The sequence below is a fragment of the Pelecanus crispus genome, chromosome 3 (assembly GCF_030463565.1).
Source record: "Pelecanus crispus isolate bPelCri1 chromosome 3, bPelCri1.pri, whole genome shotgun sequence".
NCBI classification, from domain to species: Eukaryota; Metazoa; Chordata; class Aves; order Pelecaniformes; family Pelecanidae; genus Pelecanus; species Pelecanus crispus.
The window spans coordinates 117245606-117270832 of NC_134645.1; the positions used below are offsets into that span (position 1 = coordinate 117245606).

General features: G+C 45.0%; 1 protein-coding gene across 1 annotated transcript; it reads left to right on the forward strand.

Annotated features, from left to right (window-relative positions):
• Positions 1 to 4172: 4172 nt before the first annotated feature.
• Positions 4173 to 22681, forward strand: TRIB2 (tribbles pseudokinase 2). Its single transcript, XM_075707942.1, has 3 exons — positions 4173 to 4442; positions 8466 to 8758; positions 22170 to 22681. The coding sequence occupies exons 1-3, from the start codon at positions 4173 to 4175 to the stop codon at positions 22636 to 22638; spliced, it is 1032 nt and encodes a 343-aa protein (XP_075564057.1). The 3' UTR covers positions 22639 to 22681.
• Positions 22682 to 25227: the final 2546 nt, after the last annotated feature.

A 25227-nucleotide genomic window follows, 5' to 3' on the forward strand; every position in this document is an offset into this window, starting at 1 on the left:
CAGTCAGTAAACAGTCCTAAAAGGAATTCTCCCCAGCTCACTTCGGGGATAGAAGGCAATGTTCATTCTGACATGTACTGGTGTCTTCAGAAACGTCATGGGGAGATCACGATAGCTTTGTCGTATGCCATTCTGCTGACTACTTCTTTGGTACCATCAATTCAGTAACTGGTTTATATTTCATATTGAGAAAATTTCTTTCATTCAGTTGAATGAGAAAATATAATGAACCAATACTTTCCACTACAAATGCAGTTTATTTCAAACAAGAGTCTCTAAGTACTGTGAACTTGACATTTACGCTTGGACCAGCCAACAGCATCCCTTTAGCCCAGACATTCTGGCCAATGTGTTTCAAGTCAAGCATCTCTTCTCATTTGGTTAATGCCTCCTACATAAGCACCACAGCTATGCAAGACAGGCAGCAGTTAGACAAAACTTTACTGCTGACTTCATCTTCAGACTTTGATCTGACTTTTAGAACCTGTTTCCTTTCAACATCTCACATGTCATATGCCGACCTTCATCTACAACTTCAGCTGACTGACATAGGCTTACATAGGTAAAAACAGGCATAGGATTGTGTACACCTAATGCCTCTATGAGGCATATAAAGATTTGTTCATTCAGAGCTTATTCCTTTAACATGGGACTGAAAGGGCAGTAGTTTCATTGACATGTCTGAGAGCAGAAGCAATGTTTACAAAGTGTTAGGTTTGGGGAAAGATGCCATAGAAAAGGAAAGTAAAATTATTAAAAGATACTGGAAGAGAGAAATTGATCCCGTGGATAGATAACTGTGTCATTCCCAGTCATGCTACATGTATCCCTCCATGCCTTTAAGGGTAGAATTAAATCCAGAAACTGAAATGTATAACCTTTTCCTTCCAAACGTGAATATTTATCTTTATGGCAGGTGTATCCCATTCTACCCTGAATCACTTCTTTAGATTCTATTAAAAATCAGGATTTTCCAACTAGAGGCTTAGAATGAACTAGATTTTTCACCCATTTTGCCTTTCACTCCTTTCTCCTGTCGGGCTTGGAGGCTCTGGGTAGCGTTGCCAGAGTTGCTAGGGACTGTGGTTCCAGCTGATGCTGGGTAACTAACGAAGTTAAACAGAAAACATTGGTCTAGAGAACAAAGGTTGATGCAAGAGCCTAGGTCTCTCACGCTTTGTCATACTCAGAAGGAGTATGCAGGGGGAGAGGAAGGGAGAAATTGTGTAAAAAGCCATCTACTAAGAAAAGAATGTTTGATTTGGATCACAGGATGTGAGACTGGAGCATGTATTGCATAACTTTATGGCTTGTCCTTATTTGCAATGATTCAGTATCCGGCCCCACTCATCCCATTTCTAAAAATGGTATTGAAAAGTTACAGAGTTTTCAGAGGTGATGGGAATAACTGAGGAATGGGAGGAAAACACCTTTACATTTTACAGCAGATAGCAAAGACTGGGTCTGCAGGACATCCTGCAGGTTGCTGCAGATCACTGGTTCTGTGTCCTTCCCCACTACCCAAGGGACATTCACCAGGTCAAATCCCAGCAGTCTGTCGCCAGAGGCTCATCTTCTCCACGCCAAGCTTAAGATCATGACGATCCTTTCTCAGTGGTATTTGTCTTATAACTGCATAATAAGGTACATAGAGCTCCTCGTGAGGAGGACAAGGGATGAGGCGGATGCAATGTTGCAGAGGGAGAGCTACCCCTCACCACAGCCATTTCTGAAGACTACCCCACCAAAAGCAGCCCCAATGGAGGAATCCCTACAGCCTCGTTGGAGCCCTGTTCAGAGGCGTTTCTCTCTACCCCAAAGCCGGCGCCTCCAGGACAGCCTTCTCTAGCAGGGTCATCTCATTATTAGCATGCTCATTTCTCCCTACCCCTTGAAAACAAGCATCATCCAAAACCACAGGTCCTCAGCCCAGAACAACCCTTCCATTTCTGACCCTCCTCTGTGCTGATGTGGGAAAAGGGGAGCCACGACACGGCCAGCCCCTTGGCATCGTCCTGCAAAGGCTGCAGCTCCGGGACTGAGCCCTGCTGGTCCTGTCCCCTCCTTACTGCTGGTTTGGGGTTTTTTTGGGGGGAGGTGGGGGTAGTGCGTTAGTTTTTTGCCCTTTTTTTTTTTTTTTTTTTTGGGGCGTTCTTCTAAAGGGATTCACAACCAACACCCTGACAAACTCTAGGGAGTAAACGCCAGGCTCGTTATGAGTTCAGGAAGCCGCTCATCAAACTTTAATATAGATCCAAACTCCCGTTATTTAAACAATAAAAGGGGAGCGGGTGAAAAAAACGTAGCAGACCGCAGTGATGCTGGGCGGGGACAGAGCGACCTCATTCATGGCTTTCTCTGTGCAGGGCGAAAGGGTTTACGTTTTCCCTCTGCCTCCCCCCCCCTCCCCGCGTCGTTTTAATTTTGGGATGGATTAAGACGAGCTTGGAGTGGGGAGAACTCCTCCCACCCCACTGCACCGGGAAGCCACCGCTTGTGCTCCTGTAAGTACGCGGAGCCCCACGCTGCCCGGAAAAAAGCGATTTCTTCATTGAGAAAAAAAAAAAAAAAAAAAAAAAAGCAGTACGGCCGCCGGGAGCCCCGGCGCCAGCGCCCGTGATAACGCAGCCGGCACCCGCGCCCGGGCGGTGCGCGCCGGACTCTTCTTTCAGGGGCGTTTATTCCGTCGTGATTATTATTTAATTTGTTATTATATTAAAATTCATCGGTTAACACCTCACCCCCAACCGCAAGCGCAGTCCCCCAGAGGCAGGAGCTGCCGGAGCTCGGGCGGCGGGGGAGCGGCGGCCGCCCTGCCCCCGGCGCCCCCCGGCACGGCCCCCGGGGCTGCGGAAGGACGCCTCACCTTGTTTACCCCGAGCGCGGGCGGCGGCGGGGGGAGGCGGCCGGGGCGGGGCGGGGCGGGGCGGGGCGGGGCGGGGCGGGCGGCCGGGGCGGGGCGCGGCGCGGTGGGCGGCGGGGCCGGGCCGGGCCGGGCCGGGGCGGGCGGCGGCGGCGGCGGCGGGGCAGTCAGCCTGCGCGCTGGGCACCGTGCGGGCGTGCGGCGGCCGGCAGCGAGGCACGGAGGCAGCCAGCGTCCCCGCCACGTAAGTAGCTGTTAATGCGCCGGGGGGAGACGGTGCCTTGCTGAAGGGGGTCGGCGCGGCCAGCCCTTTCCTCCCCCTCGTCCTACCCCCAAGGGAGGGGGAAAAAAAAAAAAAAAGACTCAAACAAAATCTGCTCCCTGCAATTTTTTTTTTCTTTTTTTTTTAAAAACGATTCCAATGTATTCCCCACCCGCGGCCTTTCGCTTATTGCCCCTCCTGCCCCTGCAGTGAGAGGTCAGCCCCCTTCTCGCCCTGCTCGTTTTCCTGCTCTTTGTGCGCGAACTACATTAACACCGCCGGGAAGGCAGCCAGCCCCCCAGCAAAAATCCCGCTGCGCCGTGCAAGCGCCACAGCGTTCCTCTTCCCTCGCCCGCGGTTGCACTTTTTTGTTCTGTCGAGGCGGCCGCGACAGCGACAGCGCGTTCCCGCTGGCCGGCGCGGAGCGCTGCGCGCTGCCCCGCGCTGCCCCGTCCCTGCGCGGCCCCGGGGCTCTGCCGAGCCTCCCGCCGCGCCGAGCGCTCTTTTGTGGGCCGGGCCGCTGCCCGCTCCGAGTTAAATGCTCCCTCGCTATTTCGCGGGGCATTTTCGGAGCGCCCCGGGCGCCTGCGGCGGGGCTCCCACGCCATCTACAGCCCGGCGGCGGCAGCGCGGCTCTGCCTGGCCGTGGCAGGGAGGAAGGGCGATCCCCGCTGCGCGCAGCGCCTCACCTCACCTTTTGTTTTCGCCCGCGCTGCGCGCCCCGCGGGAGCGGCGGCCGCCGAGGCCCGGCCGCGCCGCTCCGCTCCGCGCCGCCGCCGCCCCGCCGGGCCCCGGGCGCCGCTGCCCTGCTCCGCTCCGCGCCGCTCCGCGCCGCTCCGCTCGGCTCCGCGCCCGGAACAAAGGGCCGCGGGCTGAGCGCTCTCTCCCTGTGCCCAGGACGCGGCGCTGAGGCTGGTCGCCCGCCGCCGCCGCGCTCCCGCTCCCGCCCCCCCCCGCCACACAAAGGCAGCCGCAGCTGGACGGGCGAGGGACCGCGCTCCACGCCAGGGCTCCGGTGCAGCGTCTCGGCTGGTCTTCTCCATACTCATGAACATACAAAGGTCAACCCCTATCACGATAGCACGATATGGGAGACCGCGGAATAAAACCCAGGATTTTGAGGAGCTCTCGTCCATACGGTCCATCGAGCCAAGCCAGAGTTTTAGCCCGAATCTAGGCTCGCCGAGCCCGCCGGAGACCCCGAACTTGTCGCATTGCGTTTCTTGCATCGGGAAATACTTATTGTTGGAGCCTCTCGAGGGAGACCACGTTTTCCGAGCCGTACATCTGCACAGTGGCGAGGAGCTGGTTTGCAAGGTAATGCCTCTCCTCCTTGTTCTCCGCCGGGTTAGCTGGCTGTCGCGCGTGGGTTTCCTGCGTCTTGCAGGAGGGCCAAGCACGGTGGTGTAGCTCACTTCTTAAACAGTTGAGAAACAAAAGGCAGGGAGACAGCGTTAAAGGCGCATCCTGTAACTTTTCCCTCTCTCTAGACAATGGCCACCGTAGAGCGGTGGCCCGGAGCCAGCGCTGCCTCTTACCCAGGGGATATTGTTCTGGAAAGAGCCGTCCTTCGAGTAGGTCTTAACGTGAGTTCAGATCAGGAGAAAGCCTCGTCTTCCCCACTCTCACTTTTCAAAATGGAGTAGGGAATCCCCAGCTAATTTTAAGGTGTTGGGACCTGCTGGCTTCCTCGATTTTTCCTGTCCCTTGGTCTGTGAGTTGGGGTGCAGAAGAGGATGGAGAAGTCGGGGGGAGACTGCCATCAGCTTTGTCTTGCAAGTGATTTGAAAAAAAAAAAAAAAATCCACATCGAATTAATCAGCCTGAGCTCCCTCACCGCGGAGGTTGTTTGCAAACAGCATCCTCCCCCGTTGCACAACTGAGCAAGAATAAAACCTGCACACCTACGTTTTTTAGACGAGCAGACAAAATAGCTATCCTACTCTTTGTAGCCTGCCTGCTTTTCTCTGCCTCCTCCCAGTTTGCTCCTACTGTTCAAAGGTGAGCTGTGGGAAAAAGAAACCCACATGCGTGCACGTCTGTGGAGGGATGTTTTTCTTTTTTCGGGCTGAGGGAACATTTTCCTTTGTTCCTAAATTGAGATTCTCATTGTCTGTAGTGAGCCAGACTTATGCCCAGCAAACCGAAGCGGTATCCAGTAGTAGTTTTTATAACTACGTAGCAAATTGCAACCTTGCAACGCACGCTGCAGTGTTTGTATTGTTCCCAAAATATGGAATTGTGCCATTTGGCTATCTTGGGTAAATTTCTAGTGTCGAACTAACTGCGAAACGGAAAAGTAGACGCATTATAGCTTATTTGTATTCCAGGGATTAATAATAGTATTGCTGACTGTTTCATACTTTCTTGTACTCGATTCATAAGAAGTTATGGACTAGGCTGTAGCAGGGAAGTGAAAATAATTGCTCCTGTTTGCTATTTGTAAGGATTGCAGTTCAGAGGGCAATTCAAATATGCTTACTGATTGAGTTATAAAACCTGATGTTAACGCAGCCTAGGACTTTGTGTGATTATTTAGGGGGAAAAAGGGCCCGTGACTTTGCAAAGGACTAATACTGTATGCTGAACTGAATGCTTTGTTACTAAACTGAAACAGAACATGAGAATTTCTAGAATGAAAGCCCTGCTTGGTGCAGTAGTACAGTGCTGCGCTCTAGGACATTGGCATCTTTTCATGAAATAAACACATCCCACAAAGCTGCTGCTCTGCATGAAATTATAGGTGAACTTGCATAGCAAGTAGTAAAACGGGGGCTATGCTCTTCTTTGTTTCCTGTTTGGTTTGCAGGATTAAGGCACTGTTTTGATAACAGTATGAACAGCATAACTGCAGCTCACAAAGAGTGGACTTTTTTTTTTTTTTTTTTTTCCTTCCCTTTAAGCTGTATGTTTTTGAGCTGATCCTGACATTTGAATAGTATCAGTTTTTCCATATGTGCGAGGCACTACTTCTAGCTGTGCTCTAAAAATATGATCTTAGCCTGAATTGCTAGTTTGTGAATACGCAGTTGTCAGTCCTGAACTCATCTTAATTTAATGCGTGCTTTAAAATGCCTGCAGTATCATGACTACTATTTGTCAAGCAGCCTTCCGGCTAAGAGACCTGCTGTCTGGTATCTTATTGAAGATGCTCTTAGAGGTTGCTTGCAGAAACATTGGTTTGGATAACAGACACATACTGATGATTCTCAAGATTCATTTGGCTGGACCCACTGACTGTACAGATGCCGTTATTTGCTTCAAGGCTCTGTGGCATCCAGACAATGGTAACTTCTCACTTCCAATTCCCAGCAAGAACTAAATCAAACTGCAGCTTATTGGACGTTTGCTGAATTGAGGCCAGGGATCTTAAAAGCTGGGATACAAAGAAGCCCTTTATAAAAAGTATTCTAGATTGTAGCACTACTATAGCACTTCCCATCTTCTCCCTTTCAAACATAGTACTGGTACGTACCCAGACCTACTTATTTAACATAGTCTGAGAACCACAAAATGTAACTAATTTAGATCAGGATAATCTGGTTAGGAGAGAATGCTGGAAAGGCTTTTTTTCACATGAGGGTTTGAGCTACACGAATGTTCCTGCTTAAATTTTATTTTATAGCAGCCGCTTTGTAGAAGAGCTATTCACTTACAATGTAGTGGTTATGAGTTTTGAGATCCAAATGTCAATGAATTCTCTTCTGGAATGAATTACACACCAGGGATTTTAGCAACACCCCCTTCCCACCCCGGCTCTGCTTCCCTGGCGCACCATGTCACCAGAGTGCCTCAGTGCTAATCTGCCCCCCCCCCTAAAATGTGTTGGATCTGTTTGGCAGTCTGCCTTTAAGGTTGTTTTTGCCTGTGCCGGAGTAGAGCAGCACAGGTATGGGGTGGAGAGAAAGAGGTGTGTGAGGAGGGGTTGTCCCAATTTCTTGGGGTTTGGGTCCTTTTCTGTGGAAGGAGTTTGTTAGGATCGCACTCTGAAGCATTAAATGACTCAGGTTTTGAAGCCTCAGGTAAATTTTGATTGAACTGTATCTCTCTCACTCGGTTTGAAAGCTTTTTACAGCTTCAAAGAAAGCAGGGAGATCTGCTTCTTGGAGAGGATACAAATACCCACTATTGGAATACAAGTACTAGAACACAAAAAGAAGAAAAACAATGGCAGTTTACACCAGTTGGTTAGAGACTTATACTGGTTCTTCATTTTTATGTTCAGTTAGAATGACACACGACTACCTTAAATTCTTTTTACCAAAGTAACAAAACACCCAAGAGCAAGTTACATATTAATAGAATTTTTATACTGGTGGAAATGCTAATCCCCTGCTTTGTAGTACCTCTGGAGTGGGTATAATTAAAAATAAAAATCATTCCAGTCAATACTTTGCTCATATTCTCTTTTAGGACACTGACTTCTGTTATTCTCAATGAAGTCTTTCTTTTTGTAATGTGGGCATTTCTCAACTGACTCAAATACTGATTCATTCGCCATCACTAGATTATAGTAACTTTTTATATTTGAGTTTCCCAGCAGCCTTTCTAATTCTTACAGCTCATTCATAAGATCAGTGATAACAAACTTACTAGTAAAGGGACACTTGGCTTTTAATGGAGCACTTGATTGAAATGCAGAGAGTTCAGGGTGGTTTTTGTCTTTGCCTTTTGAAGGATGTTTGTCTACACTCCAACAGGCAAGGCTATTTCCCCAGTTGTCCTTCTGATCTTATAAACAGCCATTGTAAAACTGAGACTTTGAAAGTGAAAGTGACTTTGCTGTTTGTCAGAGATGAAAGACAGGCAGGAAGTAAATATGAATAGTGCTGGATGATATTTTAAACCTGAAAATCCTTAAAGCTCTAAGGGGTTAATAAAATCAAGAGAGAGAGGCATGTGGATCAGGGTGGATTTAATACGACAGCTTCTCTCAATACAGAGCTACTGGCCATATTCTCTGTGAGTGTATTTGGATGGAAAATAGAAGATAAACACGTTTCCGTCTAAGTACTGGTCCTGTATGTCGCTGGTGTTCAGAGCTTAATTCGGATTACGTTCTAGATTTGATCAGCTATTAGCTAATGAGACTATTCTTGCTACAAGTTTTGAAGACTAGCCTTTCCTGTCAAGGTTATGCGTATGTTCTGTGTGGGGTTATGTAGTCTGTTTTGTCTTGTCCTCAGTGCTGTGAGCTTGTGACATCCTGTTTACATCGGTGCAGCTTCAGCAACTGCATAAATTGTACTTAGAGATGGTTCTGTTAACAGAATTAGATGTACCATGACTTCACTGTCCTTTGTGCCGCTAACCCTGGCTTTACTGTCATTGCTCCTGCAGGTGTTTGATATTGGCTGCTACCAGGAGTTATTAGCACCATGTTTTTGTCTGCCTGCGCATAAAAATATCAACCAAATTACTGAAATAATTCTTGGGGAGACAAAAGCATATGTGTTCTTTGAAAGGAGCTATGGGGACATGCATTCGTTTGTTCGTACCTGCAAGAAGCTTAAAGAAGAGGAGGCAGCCAAACTCTTCTATCAAATAGCTTCTGCTGTTGCACACTGCCATGATGGTGGACTGGTACTGCGAGATCTCAAGCTGCGAAAGTTTATTTTCAAGGATGAGGAAAGGTAAGAGTCTCCCTTACTTTACAGGTGGGGGTGCCCAAGGTCAGATTCAGAGTTACAGGATGCTCTGCCCTTCGTTGTCACCGTACCCTTCGCTTGTGGTACACAAGGTGTTATACTTTCTTTGTTTTCCTCTGCAACCTGATCATGGGATGGATGTGCCCTTTTACCTTCTGGCTTAGGAGTAAAGTAAGTATAGAGTGCCATTTGCATCTGTGCCTGGCCTCTGCATTTCCACTGAGAGGAACACCCTCATTCCTAAGGAGGGACGTCTCCTGGAGGAAGGCTCTGCATAGAGGTCTGTAAGGGCTCCGCTATCATAAATGCTGCTGGTGTTAAAAGAGGGAAGGAGCAAAAGACCCAGTATGTTAAAGAGGGTTGGGGACTGAAATGGCTCATCCCAGTGAGGAGGCATGAAGAGGAAGAACAGCCAAGTGGTTAATGTGGACACAGGTTGAAGGGAAGGGCCACCAGTGCTTTGAAGGACTGCTTTGAGGATGGCTCTTGCTTCCCGCGCTGGGAAGGGCTTGGAAACTGCTTCTGAGAGTGTTATGTGGTCACTAATCATACTAAGACTAAAACTGCCTTGCTGTGTGGGTGCCTGTTTTTAGTATCAGAGCTGTTGTGGTACGTGGGGAACTACCCTTTTTTGTTTGTTTGTTTGTTTTTTTCAGTCTCCTCGCTGCATACTCTTGTCTCTTAATAAATGGTTGGTAAACGATTTGGGGAAGAAGTATGGGAAGACAGGGAAAGAAGTAATGCTAGATGCTCTGGGTATATTGTTGAAGTGCTATTTCTGATCCTGAGCCGTAGCTATACTGTTGTACCTGTGGAAACTTCGTATCTCTTTCCTTGTGGTTATCAGTTTTCATTATGTTACATCATGTATTCACTTGCAACTTCCACATAAAGCACCAGAGTAATGAACACTGTCAGATTAATGTCAGGCTTTCACAGAGGGATTAAATTGGAAGATGACCGTTACCAAAAAAAAAAAAAAAAAAAGAGAAACTAAATGGGGGCAGAGCCTGCCTTTGTGCTGCTTCATTTCTTGGTAGAGGTTGGGGAGATGTTTTTTCCCTTTCAGTTAAATCCTGTAAATTGTCTGAAAGCTTGTTCAGACTGTTGCAGAGTGAAACGGATGTTCTAGAGAGCTTTGTTAAAAATAACCAGTGCATATCAATTCCATTTGGAGCTGTTTGGGGAAGTGATAAGCAACAGCAGAGACACATAAGTTTTCTACAGGCTCAGTAAGTCCATGATCTGAGAATCAGAAAAAACTTAATTCACAATTCAGGCAGGAAAGAGAAGTTCCTGTCCTTAAAACAAAAATGACAACCATCTTTCCTGTTTAGATATTCTGTACTTAAATTTTATTACAAGCTGAGTTTTGTAAAATAAGCTTCTCCTTTTAGTCTCTTTACAAACTGAAAAATAAAAGACGTGTTTTCACTTCTTAATTCAGTTCAGGCAATTCTCTGCAAAGCAAATAGCTATTCTGTATTTTTCTTCTGCAGCCCCAATATATATGATTACCCTTTCCCCCTCTTCAAGTAAAAAAGCCTAAAATGAAACTAGCTTAATGTCCATTCAGAGAGAAATTCAGAGCAGATAGATGTAAACTGCACTTTCACAACTTTTACTCTGAGTTTAATAATTAAACACCATTATAGCACCTTTGATGCAGATAAGAAGGCAACTTGTACAAAATAGTTGAGGGAGGGATTGTTCTCCATTGTAGCTGATAACATCCTAATGTTAAAATTGATTTTTTTCCTGGAGATATATGTAAACTTGTGTGGTTTTGCATGAAGGACAGGACTCGGAGCAGCCCTAGTTAGGCTCACCCTAACTTTCCGCTCTAAGCGAAGGCAGCGTGAGCTCAGGGCAGTGCAGTGGGCGCAGACGTGGGCCTGTGCTGAATACTTTTGAACTCCTACCCCGCCGCTTACTAGGAACTGAATGCAACACGAGGCACGGGGCCAAATCCTTTAGCCACCCAAGAAGAGTGGTGCGTACTATAATAGCAGTGTTTGCTTTTATGAATGTTTTTAACATAACTGCAGTCTGCAAAATCACAGTTACTCACTTTTGAACGGTGTCTTCCAATTATACAATAATTCACTTTAAAGGTCAAATATGACTTGCTGGTTATTTTTAAGATAATCATAGTGTGGTTTTCTTCTGGATGTAATGTTGATTTGTAAGTAGAGAGGTATTGTAATCCTTTCTCTGCTAAATAAACAGAGATGAAATAGTGTGAGATAGAAATAGAACCAAACAGCGACCGTCTTTTTTCACATGCTCTGATCATCAGACTGTAATCAGTCATCACTTTCAATCTGCTGCTATATTTAGGCTGAAAAATCTTCCTGGTCCTTCCGGGTTCACAGAGGTGTTTGTGTGTTGCTTGCACCCCTCCGAGCTCGCGTTTCTCTGAGGCTGCTGGTGCTGGTGAGGATGCCCACCTCCTCCGGAGCCTTTGAGAAGCTCCCGGCGGCGGCCGTGCCTGGGAGATGGGTGCTGCATGATCTATTGCTCTTTGATACCGGTAATGAACCAAGGAGGAAGAAAAGAGGTGAAAATGATGTTTTGAGAAACGTGTGTGAACTCCACTGCTTTGTGTCACCTATTCTTCAGTGGAGCTCCTTCTCAGTAGTTCTTTTCCTAACTATTTCTTCAAGTCTGTTTTTCTGCAGTTCACCTTTAGTACCTACTGCTTTGAAACTGTCTCTTATTGAAGACTCTCGCAGCTTTTATTTTGGTAGAAGAAAAGATGGGAAATCCAGCATGCAGGCAACACATGAATGGAAAACTTGCTGCTTTTATTTTTTTAGTAAGATACTTGTCTGCTCTTAGCTGGGAGCTGCCAGACTGGAGGAGCCAGAGAGAATGTGAAGGATATATGGAAGCAGTTGCATTTGTTTAAAAAAGGAAATCAGTTAAAACATTTCTTAGTACATAATCCTTCCATCGATCCTAATGATATCCTGGTAGTTCGATAGGAAATCAGAGCTCCTGGAGTTTTGCAGACCGGTACATACAACATTGAAACTCTTTCCACCTCATTCCCATTATCTGAATTCCAGCTGGAATTTGCAAAGATTCAGGCTCCTGATCTAGCAGCAGTCATGAGTGCTCTTTGCTCCTCCTGATGTCACTGCTAAGAGTGCATGTTATTTGCATGTTGCAAATTGCGGTACCCTGGGATGTCTGTAATGAACTGGGAAGTAAGACGGTGGAAAAAAGTAATATTGGAGGCTGGTACTGCTGAGCATTTTGTAGGGGTCCTAATTTTACTAGTTATGTTCTCTTGACATGCTAAACCAAAGGTATACTGAGGTGGTATGTTACGTCTTACTATACATATGTGTAAATATACCAGCACTTCAAATGAAATCCAAAATTCCACAATGTAGAAACAAACAAAACCAATTTGTCTGTGTTTCAAGGTACTTTATCTGTAGCTTCTTTTAATCCTGACGTGCAGAAATTTTGCAGATATGGTAAATTGCATTCCATGAAAATGATGTGTGCTGTTGCCAAGCCCCTTAGGTCTTTTATGGTTTTGGTTTTAGGGTTTTTTTTCCCATTTCGTTTAAAAGAAGGTTGGGGGATTGTGGGTTTTCGGATATGTGTGTGTGTGTCTGTGGTCTTTTAGTATTGAAATTTCAGAGTTAAGCTCCTTAAACCTGTAGCTGATCTTGATGAGGTAGAACTTCTAAGACATTACAGGATGGCTGGAAATGTTTTGTAAGACTGGGTTAGCAGGCAGCAGCACATCCATTAAATGAGGGCAGTGACTTTCAGAGCACTGAAAATACGGAAAACACTACTGACTTCCCATGCTGGGTCTCACCAGACTTTCTAAAGTACCTATAAGATTCTTGAATATTTTAAAAGTTGGGTCTTTAAACTTCTAAATAAAACTTGAATCCAAAACAGTAGAGATCAGCTAAGATAAAATACATGGTTTTGTATGTCTTCTGCTTCCATGCATGTTGGTCATTTTTTCTTGTGCTGTATATTAAGCCATGTCAATGTTGGTGGTGTGGGCCTCTTGCTTTTAATTATATTTGCTGTGCTTATGTCATGGTATTTACCATTTTCCTTGTCCTTGTGGTAGAACCCTGGGAGAGCGACTTCTAGCTGCTGTCCCGTAAGGATGTTGCAGAATGGGCAGGGCTTTTTGGGTTGTGCTAAAAATAGCACTATACACAGTATATAGCTAATAAAACAGTTCATCAGTCTGATATATAGCAGATGCTTTGAGAAAGAGCCACCTCAAAGATCTCAGAATTAAATCAAGCATTTCTGTGTTGGTTGTTCCAATGGTTTTCTTAACACAAGAACATTTCTGCTGTCAGGGAATTATTAATTTCTTTAGTGCATTTTTAAGCCTTTAATTATATTAAAATATTAGCTGTCGTAATATTTGAAGCTTAAAGACCTTGTACATTCATCATACTTGTTGAAGGGAAAATTAAAATAATTTTGGTATTTAGATATTGTAATTTTCCTGTATTCTTTGAGTAAATATGAGAAATGGTAGGCAGGTGGGATTCAATAAAAAATGAATAGAACTTGACACTTTTTGCTCTGTGCCAGGGGAATGCAGCCAGTACAATACACTAATTTAGAAAGCCTGTGTTAGCATAATGTATTTATTTGGTGCTCTTAGAATGTTTTTTTCTTTTTTTCCTCTAGAATTTCTTAGCTTTGAGTGGGTGATGCTTTAAGGTGACCTAGTTATGTTGTTTGTAATCCTAGTGATACAAACCTGATCCCACAAAAAAATACAGAATGCATATACTGACCTTTTTCCAAGCAGACCTTTCATTTTCTTATAGTTTGTAGTAAGTTTCCTCCTCAGCATTTATCAAATTGTAATGCAGTCAGCCGCTTTTTCCCTGTGGTGTTAGAACTTGCTGTTTTACTTATGATTCAATAGAGAACAGGTAAGTTAACGCTTTCCCTAAGTCCTAGAAAGAGAGTCCTAAAGTGGAAGAAAATTAAACAAAACGGGAGTGCTCTTTAAGCACCAGAAGATTTAGAAATAAAAGCAGGCTTCATCTGTTTTGTCATTTAAGCATTTCACATTACCCTGAATGGGGCCACAGGACCAAAGAGCATCACTTCTTCAATAGTGGAGACTCATAGGTCATGTTTCAACCCAGAAGTTATTATTCCTAGAAGACGGGGAGGAAGGCAAATTTCTTCATAGGCAGGAAATCTCTGCTGTCAAACTTAGGATAGAGGATGAAGCAGTTGCACAACTGTTTTCCACAGAAGGGTTCATGCTCCCTTTTGCCTTCATGTGGTTTGGTTACTAAGCCTGTGTTTTCTCCCGGCGTTCCTGGGAGCAAGGCGCTTTGGATTTGTTGGGTATGCGGTACCTTTCCCAGCAGGGTGCAGGAGGCTATGTGCAGATGTCAAACATCACGCCAGCCCTGCGAATCTCCTCCTGAGGGCATAGATAGTCCTAGAGGTTAAGTGCTGTGCCTAAGGTCATAAATGAAAGCAAAAGCCGGGGAGAAGTTGGCTGCTGGCTGGCCCCAGGATGAGGAGAGGAGCTTCCAATGGACCTTGAGTCAGCTCAGGGCCCTTCAGTGAGACCGTGAGTGGTGAGAGCCTTTGCTGTAGTAGCCAACTCTGGAGTTTGCAGAAGGTTTTACCCTTGGACTGTGCTATCTTTTGGTATTTGGTTCATAGTTGGACGTGTATTTTTTTCTTCCTCACTCTTTCTTCAGTCTTCTCCCCTTTGCAGCCTCACGTACTAGCTCTGCTGAAGGGTGGTATTGAGGTGCAGCCCAGTGCCATGCTTGGAGCAGGAGGGGAGCCCTGCTGGGGGGCCTGCCTTTAGGCTGGGCTGTACTGCTGCAGGTTGTTCCCGTGTCCTGCCTGGCCTCCTCAGCCACGCTGTGTGACTTTCCGAGAGGTGCCTCTGGCTGAACGGTGTTACGTGTTGGCTGTAATGCCAGATGTGGGCAGCGTGGTTGAATGCCCGTCATGAGATGCCTGTCACGGGACTGATCTCTCTGAGGATAGGTGTTCTGCAGTCCCTGGAAAGATGTCTCTTGAGACATCTTGCATTAAGAGTTCAAGAGCTGGTCATTTTGAAGATTTGAAAACCTCCATCTATAGACTCGGTGCAGAATATTCCATGTTGATTTTTGAGTGAAAACTGAGGATGTCTGTGGACGTCCCTGCTGGGGGTGAGGAGGGAAGGGAGGGAGCCCAGCGAGCGGCAGCCGCAGTGGACTGTCATGGTGAGATTCTTCTGCTGCCTTTTCTTCTAATTGTCCCTATTATCACACCATGAGATTACTTCAGGCTTGGGAGGGAGAGGTAGGGTGGAGATTGTAAACAGGAGCCAAACTGGGGCGTATTTAGTCTTAAGCACCTGCTTTTTGGTAGATGTATATTGCTTGGAGACAGGTTTACAGACAGCTAAGCAAAAGGTTTCCAGTGGGGTGGTGAAAGAATGGCCCTGCTTTATCTTAGAGGTGCTGAGCACCCACTGCAGGCTCAGAAAGTGTAGGGCTTTTTTCACAACATGCAGTTACGTTAACAAAATGTTGGCCTCCTTTCCCTGTGGAGCCTCCTTTCACTGTGTGTCGTATGAAAAGACCTAGAAAAGATGGTTAACACAGCCTACAGTTGACAGCAGAGTGTTTTAAAACTCTGACCTTCAATATGATCTGAAAAGATAAAAGTGAGGTGCCATGAGCCAGATATTTATCAAATAAAGGGCTCCTCACAGTATTGCGAGCGAGCCCCTCTGTGGAAGGGTCTCCATTGGGTTTCAGAGTCTGCACACCAACACACACATCGCTACCTACCTACCTACTTTTTGGGGAAAGTGTCTCCTTAGGCAATAAGGGCACGGAAGAAACTAAGTGTACGGTGTACGGGCACAGAGGCTGTTCCCAGCAATCCTGTTTGAGCGTTGTAAAGATGAGGTCATTGGGGCCCCAGCCCTTCCTGGAGGTGTATGACGGGGTGGTCTCAGAGCATTTTTTTTAAGTGGAAGTCTGTAAAAAAAAAAAACAAAACCCAACAGCTTAAGTTAAAAGCCCTAAGTTGCTGGGTCCTGCATGGGTGCGGGGCAGGGCTGAGTGCGCTGGTAGCATCCCTTTGGAGGAAGGGTGGGGGCTATGTAATTTTTAGAGGCTTCCTCATTCTGAGGAAATACCAGTGAGCGAATCTTCCCTTAGGAACAAGGTTCATCCTGTAAACCTGTACTGCCTGCAAGTCCCAGTTGTCTTTCGAAACATATCCTTGAGCCTGTTTCATTATGCAAGAGACTGTTTGTCTGACAGCCTTTGTGCAGGGTTGGTTTTTTTTGGGTTTTTTTTTTTTTTTTTTCCTCCTGAAGTTGCGTAGGATGTTGTTGCGGTGAAGTCCCAGGCTGTGTGCTGTTACGCACTGGAAGGGATCTTACGTGTGAGGTGAAAGGAGCAGGATTTAAATTGATGGCATAACATTTCCTCTCTGATCCCGCGTGCCTTGCTGCCCCCGGAGGAGATGGGGTAGTTCTGAGTTCAGAGCAAGTCTTTGCACTGAGCCACAAATCATCTGTGCGGGGTTTCGTTAGCTGCCTTCCCCATCTCACCGTCTCTGCGACGGCAGCCTACTTCTGCATTATTTAGGAGAGAGTCCCTTAGTTAAAAAAATCAATTAGCAAAAGATAACTGTTTCCAATGTCAAGCTTCCCTTTTATTTTTTTTTCCCTTCCTTGTGACTCTAATGGTATGATTGCATTCATGCTCATCTCGTCTTTATGATGGGGTGCTAGCAACTGACCTTGATTAAATGACCTGTAAATTATTGGCCACATAGGAGCAATCCGTGAGCTACTGGGCAGTTGATGGCTTGAGTGCCTCTACCTAGGGAAAGGCTTTCCTGGCCTCAGTCAGAGTAATGTTGAAATATGAGAGAGCATTGCTTGGGTGCCTTCATTTTTTATGTGTACGGGGGAATATTGTGAGGCACGTCCTCCCTTCAGAAGTCGCCATTTTATATTTACCTGCAGTCATATTAATAAAATGGCAATTCAGATGGTGATGACAGTTGTTTTCTGATCTCTGGAGGCATGAGGCTGCTATATAGAATCTGTAAATCTGGATCATCTAATCTTGACCCAGCCTGAAGAGCAAGTGGATGGTGTACCTGGAGTGTCCATAGCAGGATGGCTTCTTCCATCTTCTCCCAAAGCAGCTGATCTGGCTGTCGTCTGGGGGATGGCGGTGTGCTAGAATTGTGGATCCGCTCCGCAGTTAGTGTTTCCAAAACGGTAACAGTGGCTCAGCTGTGGTTCAGGTGTTATTTCCCATACACATGGCTTCGGGGACAGACTAGAAGCTACTGCTTTCATTGATTCAGGCATGGGCTTCTTTACTACTGACTGTTTATTCACTGCAGTGGAGATATTTTCCTCTGAAACACTCAGACTTTCAGTCAGTGTTTCTGCTTTAAATGTTCCAGATTTTTTTTTTTCCTCCTGCCTTACGAGCTTAGAGCCCTCTCAATAATTCCACTGATCTTGGTATGGAAATTGCGTTTGCTTTTGGAGAGCAAGTGTGAATGCTGGGTTCTTACAGGCCTGGCTTCGGTGTCAAAAGGCAGGATAGCAATTCGCTAGTAGCCCCTGAGCTCTGCAGGGAGGAATGATGCGAATCACTGAAAAAAGTGTAGGATGTGCAACAAAGGCGTCTGCCAGAGACGGGTGCTAACTCAGGAGCTTGCATTGAAGAATCTTCTGGAAGGCGTTTAATTGATTAGGTTTTGTTACATTACTGAAGAGCAAAGTCTGAATGCAGTCAAGTAATGAATGGCATATTGATAAGAAATTCAGAGTGGTATTGTTTTTCATGGGTTTCCCTGACGGTTTCTATGGGGACAAAGACGCATTTCCCGTCTGAGTGCTGCTGCTGCCCTCTGATTGCACTTCTGTGGTTTCATTCACCAGTAATGGGAAAGCATTCATAGGCAGAATAGCTTCCTCTTTTTAAATAGCCATGATTCAGTGTTGTATTTTTTTTTTAATGCATTAGACTAATGCAGTGTTTTATCAATGATCTGATAGATGCATAATGCTCTTTTTCCAAGTGCTTATTCAGGGTCTGCATTAAAACTTGAAATTATGTACTGTAATTACGTAAGCCTTGACAAAAGTCTTTGTTGCCCTGCAGTATGTGTACGAAGCGATTCTCATCCGGCTTTGGCAGTAGCTTACATTTGAACTTTAGGGATTAATTTTGTTGCAAGTGTTTGAATGGTCAAACTCAAATGCTGATGGTTTTGGAAAACTTTTTTCTGTTGTGGGGGTCCTTCAGTTGACTGAAGTGAGTTAATTATTTAGAGAATGAGAGTTTTTTAGAAACGTGACTTTTAAAAAGTAAAAAGGGTATTATTTTTGTTTGTCCTTTTTCTGCTCTGTGATGGGAGGCACTTCAAAGCTGATTGTGATTTCACATGTCAGTGTTTGGTTTTGAGTCTGTCCCTTGCCTGCCAGATGTCAAATTCAGGGTTGTCCAATTACTCTGCAATTGGATGCACTCCCCACCCTTTGCTGTGGAGGTTCTGTATCCTCAGAAACTACTTGCAATTTTGAGGGTCTGTTTGTTGTTGTTGGCTTTTATTCTTTTTCCTGGATATTTGAGTTCAGTGCTTCCTCTGAGAGAGTGTGTGGGGGAGAGGGAGATCGCTTCTCATCCAGCATGTCTCTGCATTTCTGTGTATTTAGACTCCCCTCTTTCCTGTTCCGCCCCCCCCCCCCCCCCCAAAAAAAAAAAAGCTCTCCAGCTTGCAGAAACTGAGCTCTTTCAGGCAGTGCATGAAATGGGGAGGAAGGGAAGGCCGGCCAGCCAGCCAGAGCTGGAAGCTGTTTCTTGCAGAGATGGGGTGCTGTGCACTGGGAAATAGCAGCTCCTGAGCCAGGCTGCTCCTTTTTGATTGCCTGAAAAAATGTGAAATGGCTGTAAAAGGGAGGAGTGAGGCTTGCCATTTACACCTGCGTATTACTCAATTGTAGTACGATTGCAGACTGTGTTCTTTCTGCGTGGCGGAGGTACGTGAAGTCATCCGTCGCTGGTGAAAACAGGCTGGAGTGGGTCTCCCTGGTCCCGGTGCTGGCTCGCAGTGAAGGGCACCGGCAGAGCTGAGCCACGGCCCTTGGCAGCAAAAACTCGTGAGTGCTTCTGTGCACTGACTGTGCCAACGGGTGAGCCGGCGTGCCCTTCCCTTACTCCTGCGCTCTCCTTGCGATAAGGATGGCAAACCTGCGTTGTCACCCTCTGCAAAGACACCCAACCTTACAAATGAAAACGGGAATGCCCGAGTTGCTTCTGGTGGTAACTGGGAAGGGGAGAAAGCCACGCTGAGGCCGTGGGCCTGGCCGTACGTGCTCAAGAGACGCGGCTCCTGCGGTTTGCGAGGGAAATGCGTACCTGCGCTGGAGCACCGCCTCGTTGCAGAGGAGCCATTTCACTGCTTGGACCTTAGACACGAGGGTGCTACTTGGTTGAGGGTTTGGAGGCTGGCGAGGAGGGAGGATGAGGACTGAAGGTTGTGTTTTTGTTTAATTTGGGACCTTTTGTTTCCTCAGAGCCTGTCAACTCAGTAGGATGAAAAACCTGGTTTGAGTGTTTGCTTCATTTGGCCGCAGCTTATGGAGGAGCAGGCAGATAAGGGCCAGCTGTTGGTCCATTTGCTTGCTTAAACAAAACCCGCTGTGGCATGTGCAGAGGGCTGCAGGCTGCAGCACCTTGCAAGAAAAGCAAGACGGGGATAAGGCTTTTGTATGCTGCTTCTGTTTTACTATCAAGAAATTATGTCTCCTGTTGGAGAAAAAGATGAATTTTTTGACGCACCTTGCAGTCTGCTCTCTGGTTTTGTACCGCGTCCGTTGTAGGAAATAAGAGATTAGGGAATTCCAGTCATTTTCTGTAATATAAAAGTTTCTCATTTCACCGTTTCTCTAAATTCTTTGGCAACTCTCAGAAAGGTAAAATGGCATGGGAGGGTAAACAGCGTTTCCCTGCGCTGTTGACACTGGGATGGCAGGAGAGCGTGTGTGGGGGTGAATTCCCTCCTGTAGGTTGTTCAGAAATAGCATGCTCTGCCCCGCTCCCTCCGTGTGTGTGTTCTGCTTCTGTCAGTTAGCAGGAGTGAGTCGATGCTTTCCTGTCTGGCAGTTCAGTGACTTAATGCATGTTTGAGTAGCTGGCCTCACCGTTTTATTGCTACACATACTTTTCTGTGGAAAAACTGAGGTGGGCAATGCAAATGGAACCACAACTCATGTCCCTGCCTTCCCTTTCATTTCCTCCTCTCTGTTCTCTGCCCTCCTTGGCGTGGTTTGGTTTGTTTTTTTTTTTTTCACTGGGCGTTTCTCCTCACTGCTCTTCCTGCGCTGTGCAGGTGCAGGAAAATGTTGAAGGTGAGCATCGTGAAAGGACTCTTCTCTAGTGCCTCTCCTGTTTTGGACCCTCTGAGCTGTGTACAGAGGGAAATTGCTGTGGTCTTGATAATTGTAGTTGAGTTTCTCCTTGCAGCCAGCTTCCTGTGTGAGGTATTGCTGCTGTAAAGTATTGTTTGAGTGCTAATGAGGGGGTTGTCCATCGCCAGCAGAAGTGCTGTTAGGCTGGCAATGGGTAATTAATCAGGAAGCAGGTGTGTTGCGTGCGCAAACCCCTTCAGCATCCGCACTGGGGGAGAAAACACTGGCCTATTTAAGGAGAGAAGGGGCTGCCTTGACATACTGTGTTTGGGAGCCAGGTATTCTGAATTCTGTATTTATGACTTCCTGATTCGAGGCATGTTGCCAAAGGGGCTTTCACCTCTGCTAGTAAACGTCTCTAGCTGTTGAAAAGGTCCAAGTGTCACTATGAGAGTTTATGGCACAGTTGCCTCTGGAGTACTCCATGGAGCAAAATGTTCTTCTGTTGGTTCAAAGAAGATAGTGCTGAGCTGCCCTAGAACCAAGTCTAAGCCAAACCTGGCCCAGCTGTCTTTTGCAACTCAAGCCCGAGTAATGTTGTCTTCAGTAAACATTTAAGAAACAGGCTCTCCTTGTCTGTTTTAAATGCCTGTTAAATGATGTGCTTTAGTCAGGAGACGCGAGTTCTGCTTTCTGGGATGGAGTTTAGTCCCTGCCTGGGAATGTCTGTGGTATGGCAACATGGCCATGACACAGGGCTAAGAGTGATCATACAGACCAGTGAGGTTGAGGGTCGAGGACAGTAATACCCAAAGCTGAGTTATGATCCTGAGTTGTTGAAAAGAAAGCCTGCACTACTGTTGGGTTACTCTTCTATCCAGATGCACTGGCCAACTCCTGTTGCGTTGTAGTAATTCTGCTCTCAAAAACGACCATTGCTGGCAAATAGTCTAAAGGGTAGTTGGTAATCTTTTTGGATGCCTGTAACAGAGACAGATTTTTAAATATAATTATGGATGATAGCAGTGAGAATTAAAAGGAAAGAAAGGTTATGTTCATCTAGTGCTATGACAAGCAACTCGGCATCATTTTTTCTGCTCCTGTGTGATATCCATAAGGGAAGAAAATTCTCTTGCAGAGATAATTACTGTAGCACAATGACAAGTTCACAGTGCTTTGCAGGGAGAAGGAGTTTGCAATTTAGATAAGACATCCCTGTCATCTTTCTGCAAGTCCTTTGCTAGCCTCTCTGTTTATTCCAATGTGAGGAGCTCCTCTGGTTTGGCTGGGTAGATAAGCTTGCTGTTAATCTTGGCGGCATTCAGCTCACCTAATCTCCCTTTGCCCAAAGATCTATTTAGGAAGACTGAAATCTGTTAAAATTTCTCTTCCTTAATGCTGGGATAAAGAAAAATGTTGGTTGGTCAGAGGGATCATTTAGGGTCAGTGATTGTTTTTTTCCTGTTGAACCTTGAGGAATTAGAGGTGCAAGTAGTAACTGCCTACCAGTGTGAAGGTGTCAAAATAACCTTATCTGGTTAGGACTAGGTTGTATTTGGGCATGAGTCCTACACAGGTACATTAGAGTGCAGCCAACACAGAAAATATCTTGAGGTTTATGTCTCTATTTGGAAATCACATCTATGTAAAATTTACCAAACACATGAATATGGCAATTATTTTTATCTTTTCAAGACCTCACTAATGAGTTGACTGGGCATAACTGTATTTGAAATCTTGTAGCTTTGCGTGTGGCAATATTCCCTGTACGTCTCTAATATCTCTAACCAGTATAGAGGAGATGGTATCAATTATCTATAACAAGTGCCATGAGTGGGATTTTAAACTGATGCACTCCTGAGGTTGTTGAATTTTGTAGAGTATTACTATTACAAGCATGTAATTGTAACAGCCAGGAATTTGTTGTTTTGATGTTTGCTTACCCTGATGGTTTTGGTTTTTTGCCCACAGGACTAGAGTGAAATTGGAAAGCCTAGAAGATGCTTATATTTTAAGAGGAAATGATGACTCTCTTTCCGATAAGCATGGATGCCCAGCCTATGTGAGTCCAGAGATCTTGAACACAAATGGCAGCTACTCTGGCAAAGCAGCGGACGTATGGAGTCTAGGTGTCATGCTTTATACCATGCTAGTTGGACGCTATCCTTTCCATGACATTGAGCCTAGTTCCCTCTTCAGCAAGATCCGTCGTGGGCAGTTTAACATTCCAGATACTCTATCGCCCAAGGCAAAATGCCTCATACGTAGCATACTGCGTCGGGAGCCATCGGAAAGGCTGACTTCACAGGAAATTCTGGACCATCCATGGTTTTCTACAGATTTTAATGTATCGAGTTCAGGATATGGTGCTAAGGAAGTATCAGATCAGCTGGTGCCTGATGTCAACATGGAAGAAGACTTGGACCCATTCTTTAACTGAGCACAAAGACTGGTGTTCAGAAGGTACACAACCTGGAGATGGACACATGAAGGAGCCCTTCCTGACCGTGTTAAATCATATCCTGCATCAGCCTAGCTTGGTAGCAAAAGACACTCAGAGGTCCTCAGATTGAGAAGGAACCTCCACAAGGAGCTAATATAACAAATGTAGCATGGGGACAGATTGGGGGGGCGGGGGGAGCTTGCTATCAGGTTAGATTGATTTGGAGGAGAAAAGGCAGCATGGAGCAATTGTAGCTTCTCACCTTTTTGGAGCCAAGGAGACTGCACATGCCAATTCTGGTGCAGCTGTATCACTCCTGTTTCTGTTCCATTAAAAATAGTGGCAACTCAACAAATAGAAACTTTTTTGCCTCAGCTCACATCTTGGCATCGCACTGTTAGATATTTAACTTCAGCCATTATTCAGGGAAAGTACAATTGGCTAACTTTTTTTAATCAGATGTCTAATAATTAATGGGTTTAATTTAAGAAAAAAATTAGGTGCACAAAGACGGACATGAAAAGTGGGTGCTAAAAACAAACAAAATTTCAGTTCGTGTCTCTTGATAGCTATTTTCAACTCATTTCTTCTAAATAAACTACTTAATATTCTTGTCAGGAAATGACATTTTAATGCTTTGTTCCCTTAAGGGGAAGTAACTGTCATTTAACAAGCTGTTCTGTTTTGTGTCAAATGGTTTGTTGCAGGAAGCTATTATAACTCGAACTTCCAGATGCATTACTGCTATAATGGGGAAAAAAAAGAAGAAAAACTGTATAATTTTTTTTTTTTTAAAGATATGAGATACTGGCTTCCATATCTGCCATGCTGCACGTATATGACTAGAGAGGGCAGAAAACCCTTAATCGTGTCTTTATCTGAGAACCGATCTCTTCTTAACTGACTGGCCCATGTGTAAATAGAGGGCTCTTTATTATTGAAGAAGAGTATTGTGGGTTTTTTTTTTCTTTGAATTCCTCTCCTTGGGAAAAGAATTGTTTGGGTATGATTTTTGCTTATGTCCAGAATGAGAAATAAGAGGGTATTAATAAGCTGAACATTTATATTACAGATATTCCTCTTGAAACATACACAGTAATATGCACCTTTTGTATTGTCAAGACTTATTCTATTTATTGAAGAAAATGTCACAGTAGTGATGTATTAAGCCAGTACTTCAATTACGGGTTGACTTGGGATGACATGTTACATGCTGTAGTTAACACACTTCTTTTCTGTTCAGGTATTTCTGTCCCTAAATAACTTTTTATTTAGCTTCTTTTTCTAGATAGCTTTATTTGATTTAGACTGGCAAATGTTTTTATTACTGCTTTTATATTGCTGTATGATATTGAAATCTCTTGGCATAAATATTTGTGTTTCCAGTACCTCAGTTGTTCTGATATTACTGCCTGTATACGTTTTGTGAAGTGGTCATGTTTTTTGGGTAGGTACATGTGGACTCTGTAGTATGTAAATGTTACTTGAATTTGTGCTTAATTATAGTATGTGGCATGTGCGTACAGCTACTTGGCATTTGACGTATGGATGCTATTTGCCTGCCTTGCAGGAAAGTTATGGTCCCACTCTCAAGAGGATGTTTCACAGTTCTTTATCAAGAGACAAAGCTAGCTGCAGCTGACCTGCCTTGGTTCTATTTTGGTAACTAAGAATATAAAGGAGTAATGTTTTTACACTCTGAAGATGGTGCTGTGTCAAGAAGGACTTTTTTTATTTTATAAGTACCTTATAGGAGGAAAGATTGGTGATGTGCATGGTGGGGTTTTACTGCCTCTGGTGCTTTGTCATGTATTTGGTTTAATGTTTTTGTCCTAATCTCTTCAATAAATAAAATTGTGCATATTTAACTAAACTTCAGTGGTGAACGATGTTCTTACTGAATGTCTGAGGTGCTGCAGGAGTTAAGATCATTGCGCTGGTATTTTTTGTGCTGCTAACAAGCTCTTGCCAGACCTGTGAGCTGAGAAAGCTTAGCACTTACATTTACAAGGTAACACTGTAAGCCTTTTCATCAAAAATTTTACTGTTTGCTATGAACGAAACTGACTTTTATTTTGTGTATTTTCTTTTGGCTTGGCCCTACCACTTATCAAGCCCATTTCCCTTTTTCAAGGAGGGTACTGACATGCAGTGAGAGCTATGTGTGTTTGGTGATGGGAGGCTCTTTGGCTGATGAAGAGAGATACCAAAATGGAACAAGCTGGCACTTGCACTTTCCAAAGTCCTAGAGAAATGTGCATCTTGCATTTGCACCTCAATTCCAGAAAGGATGGATCTGAAATAGCACCAGCTAATTTACTGTCTTCTATTTAAGGCCAGATTGTGTTTCTGTCATTCATCTTGGATAATAATTAATAGATGTAGGTAGTGAGATCACATAGAAATGCATGTGGAGTAATAAGGTGCTTTGTGAACATGAGGCAGGACAGATGAATCCTGGTCCATTAAGAAAAGACCACTTGAACTGGGCTTTGATTTGAACCAGGATGCAGTCTGTTTTCAGCAGTTCTATGGCTTGAAAAAGCGATAGGTGGCTGATGATCACCCCTAAGGAAACCCCAAGCC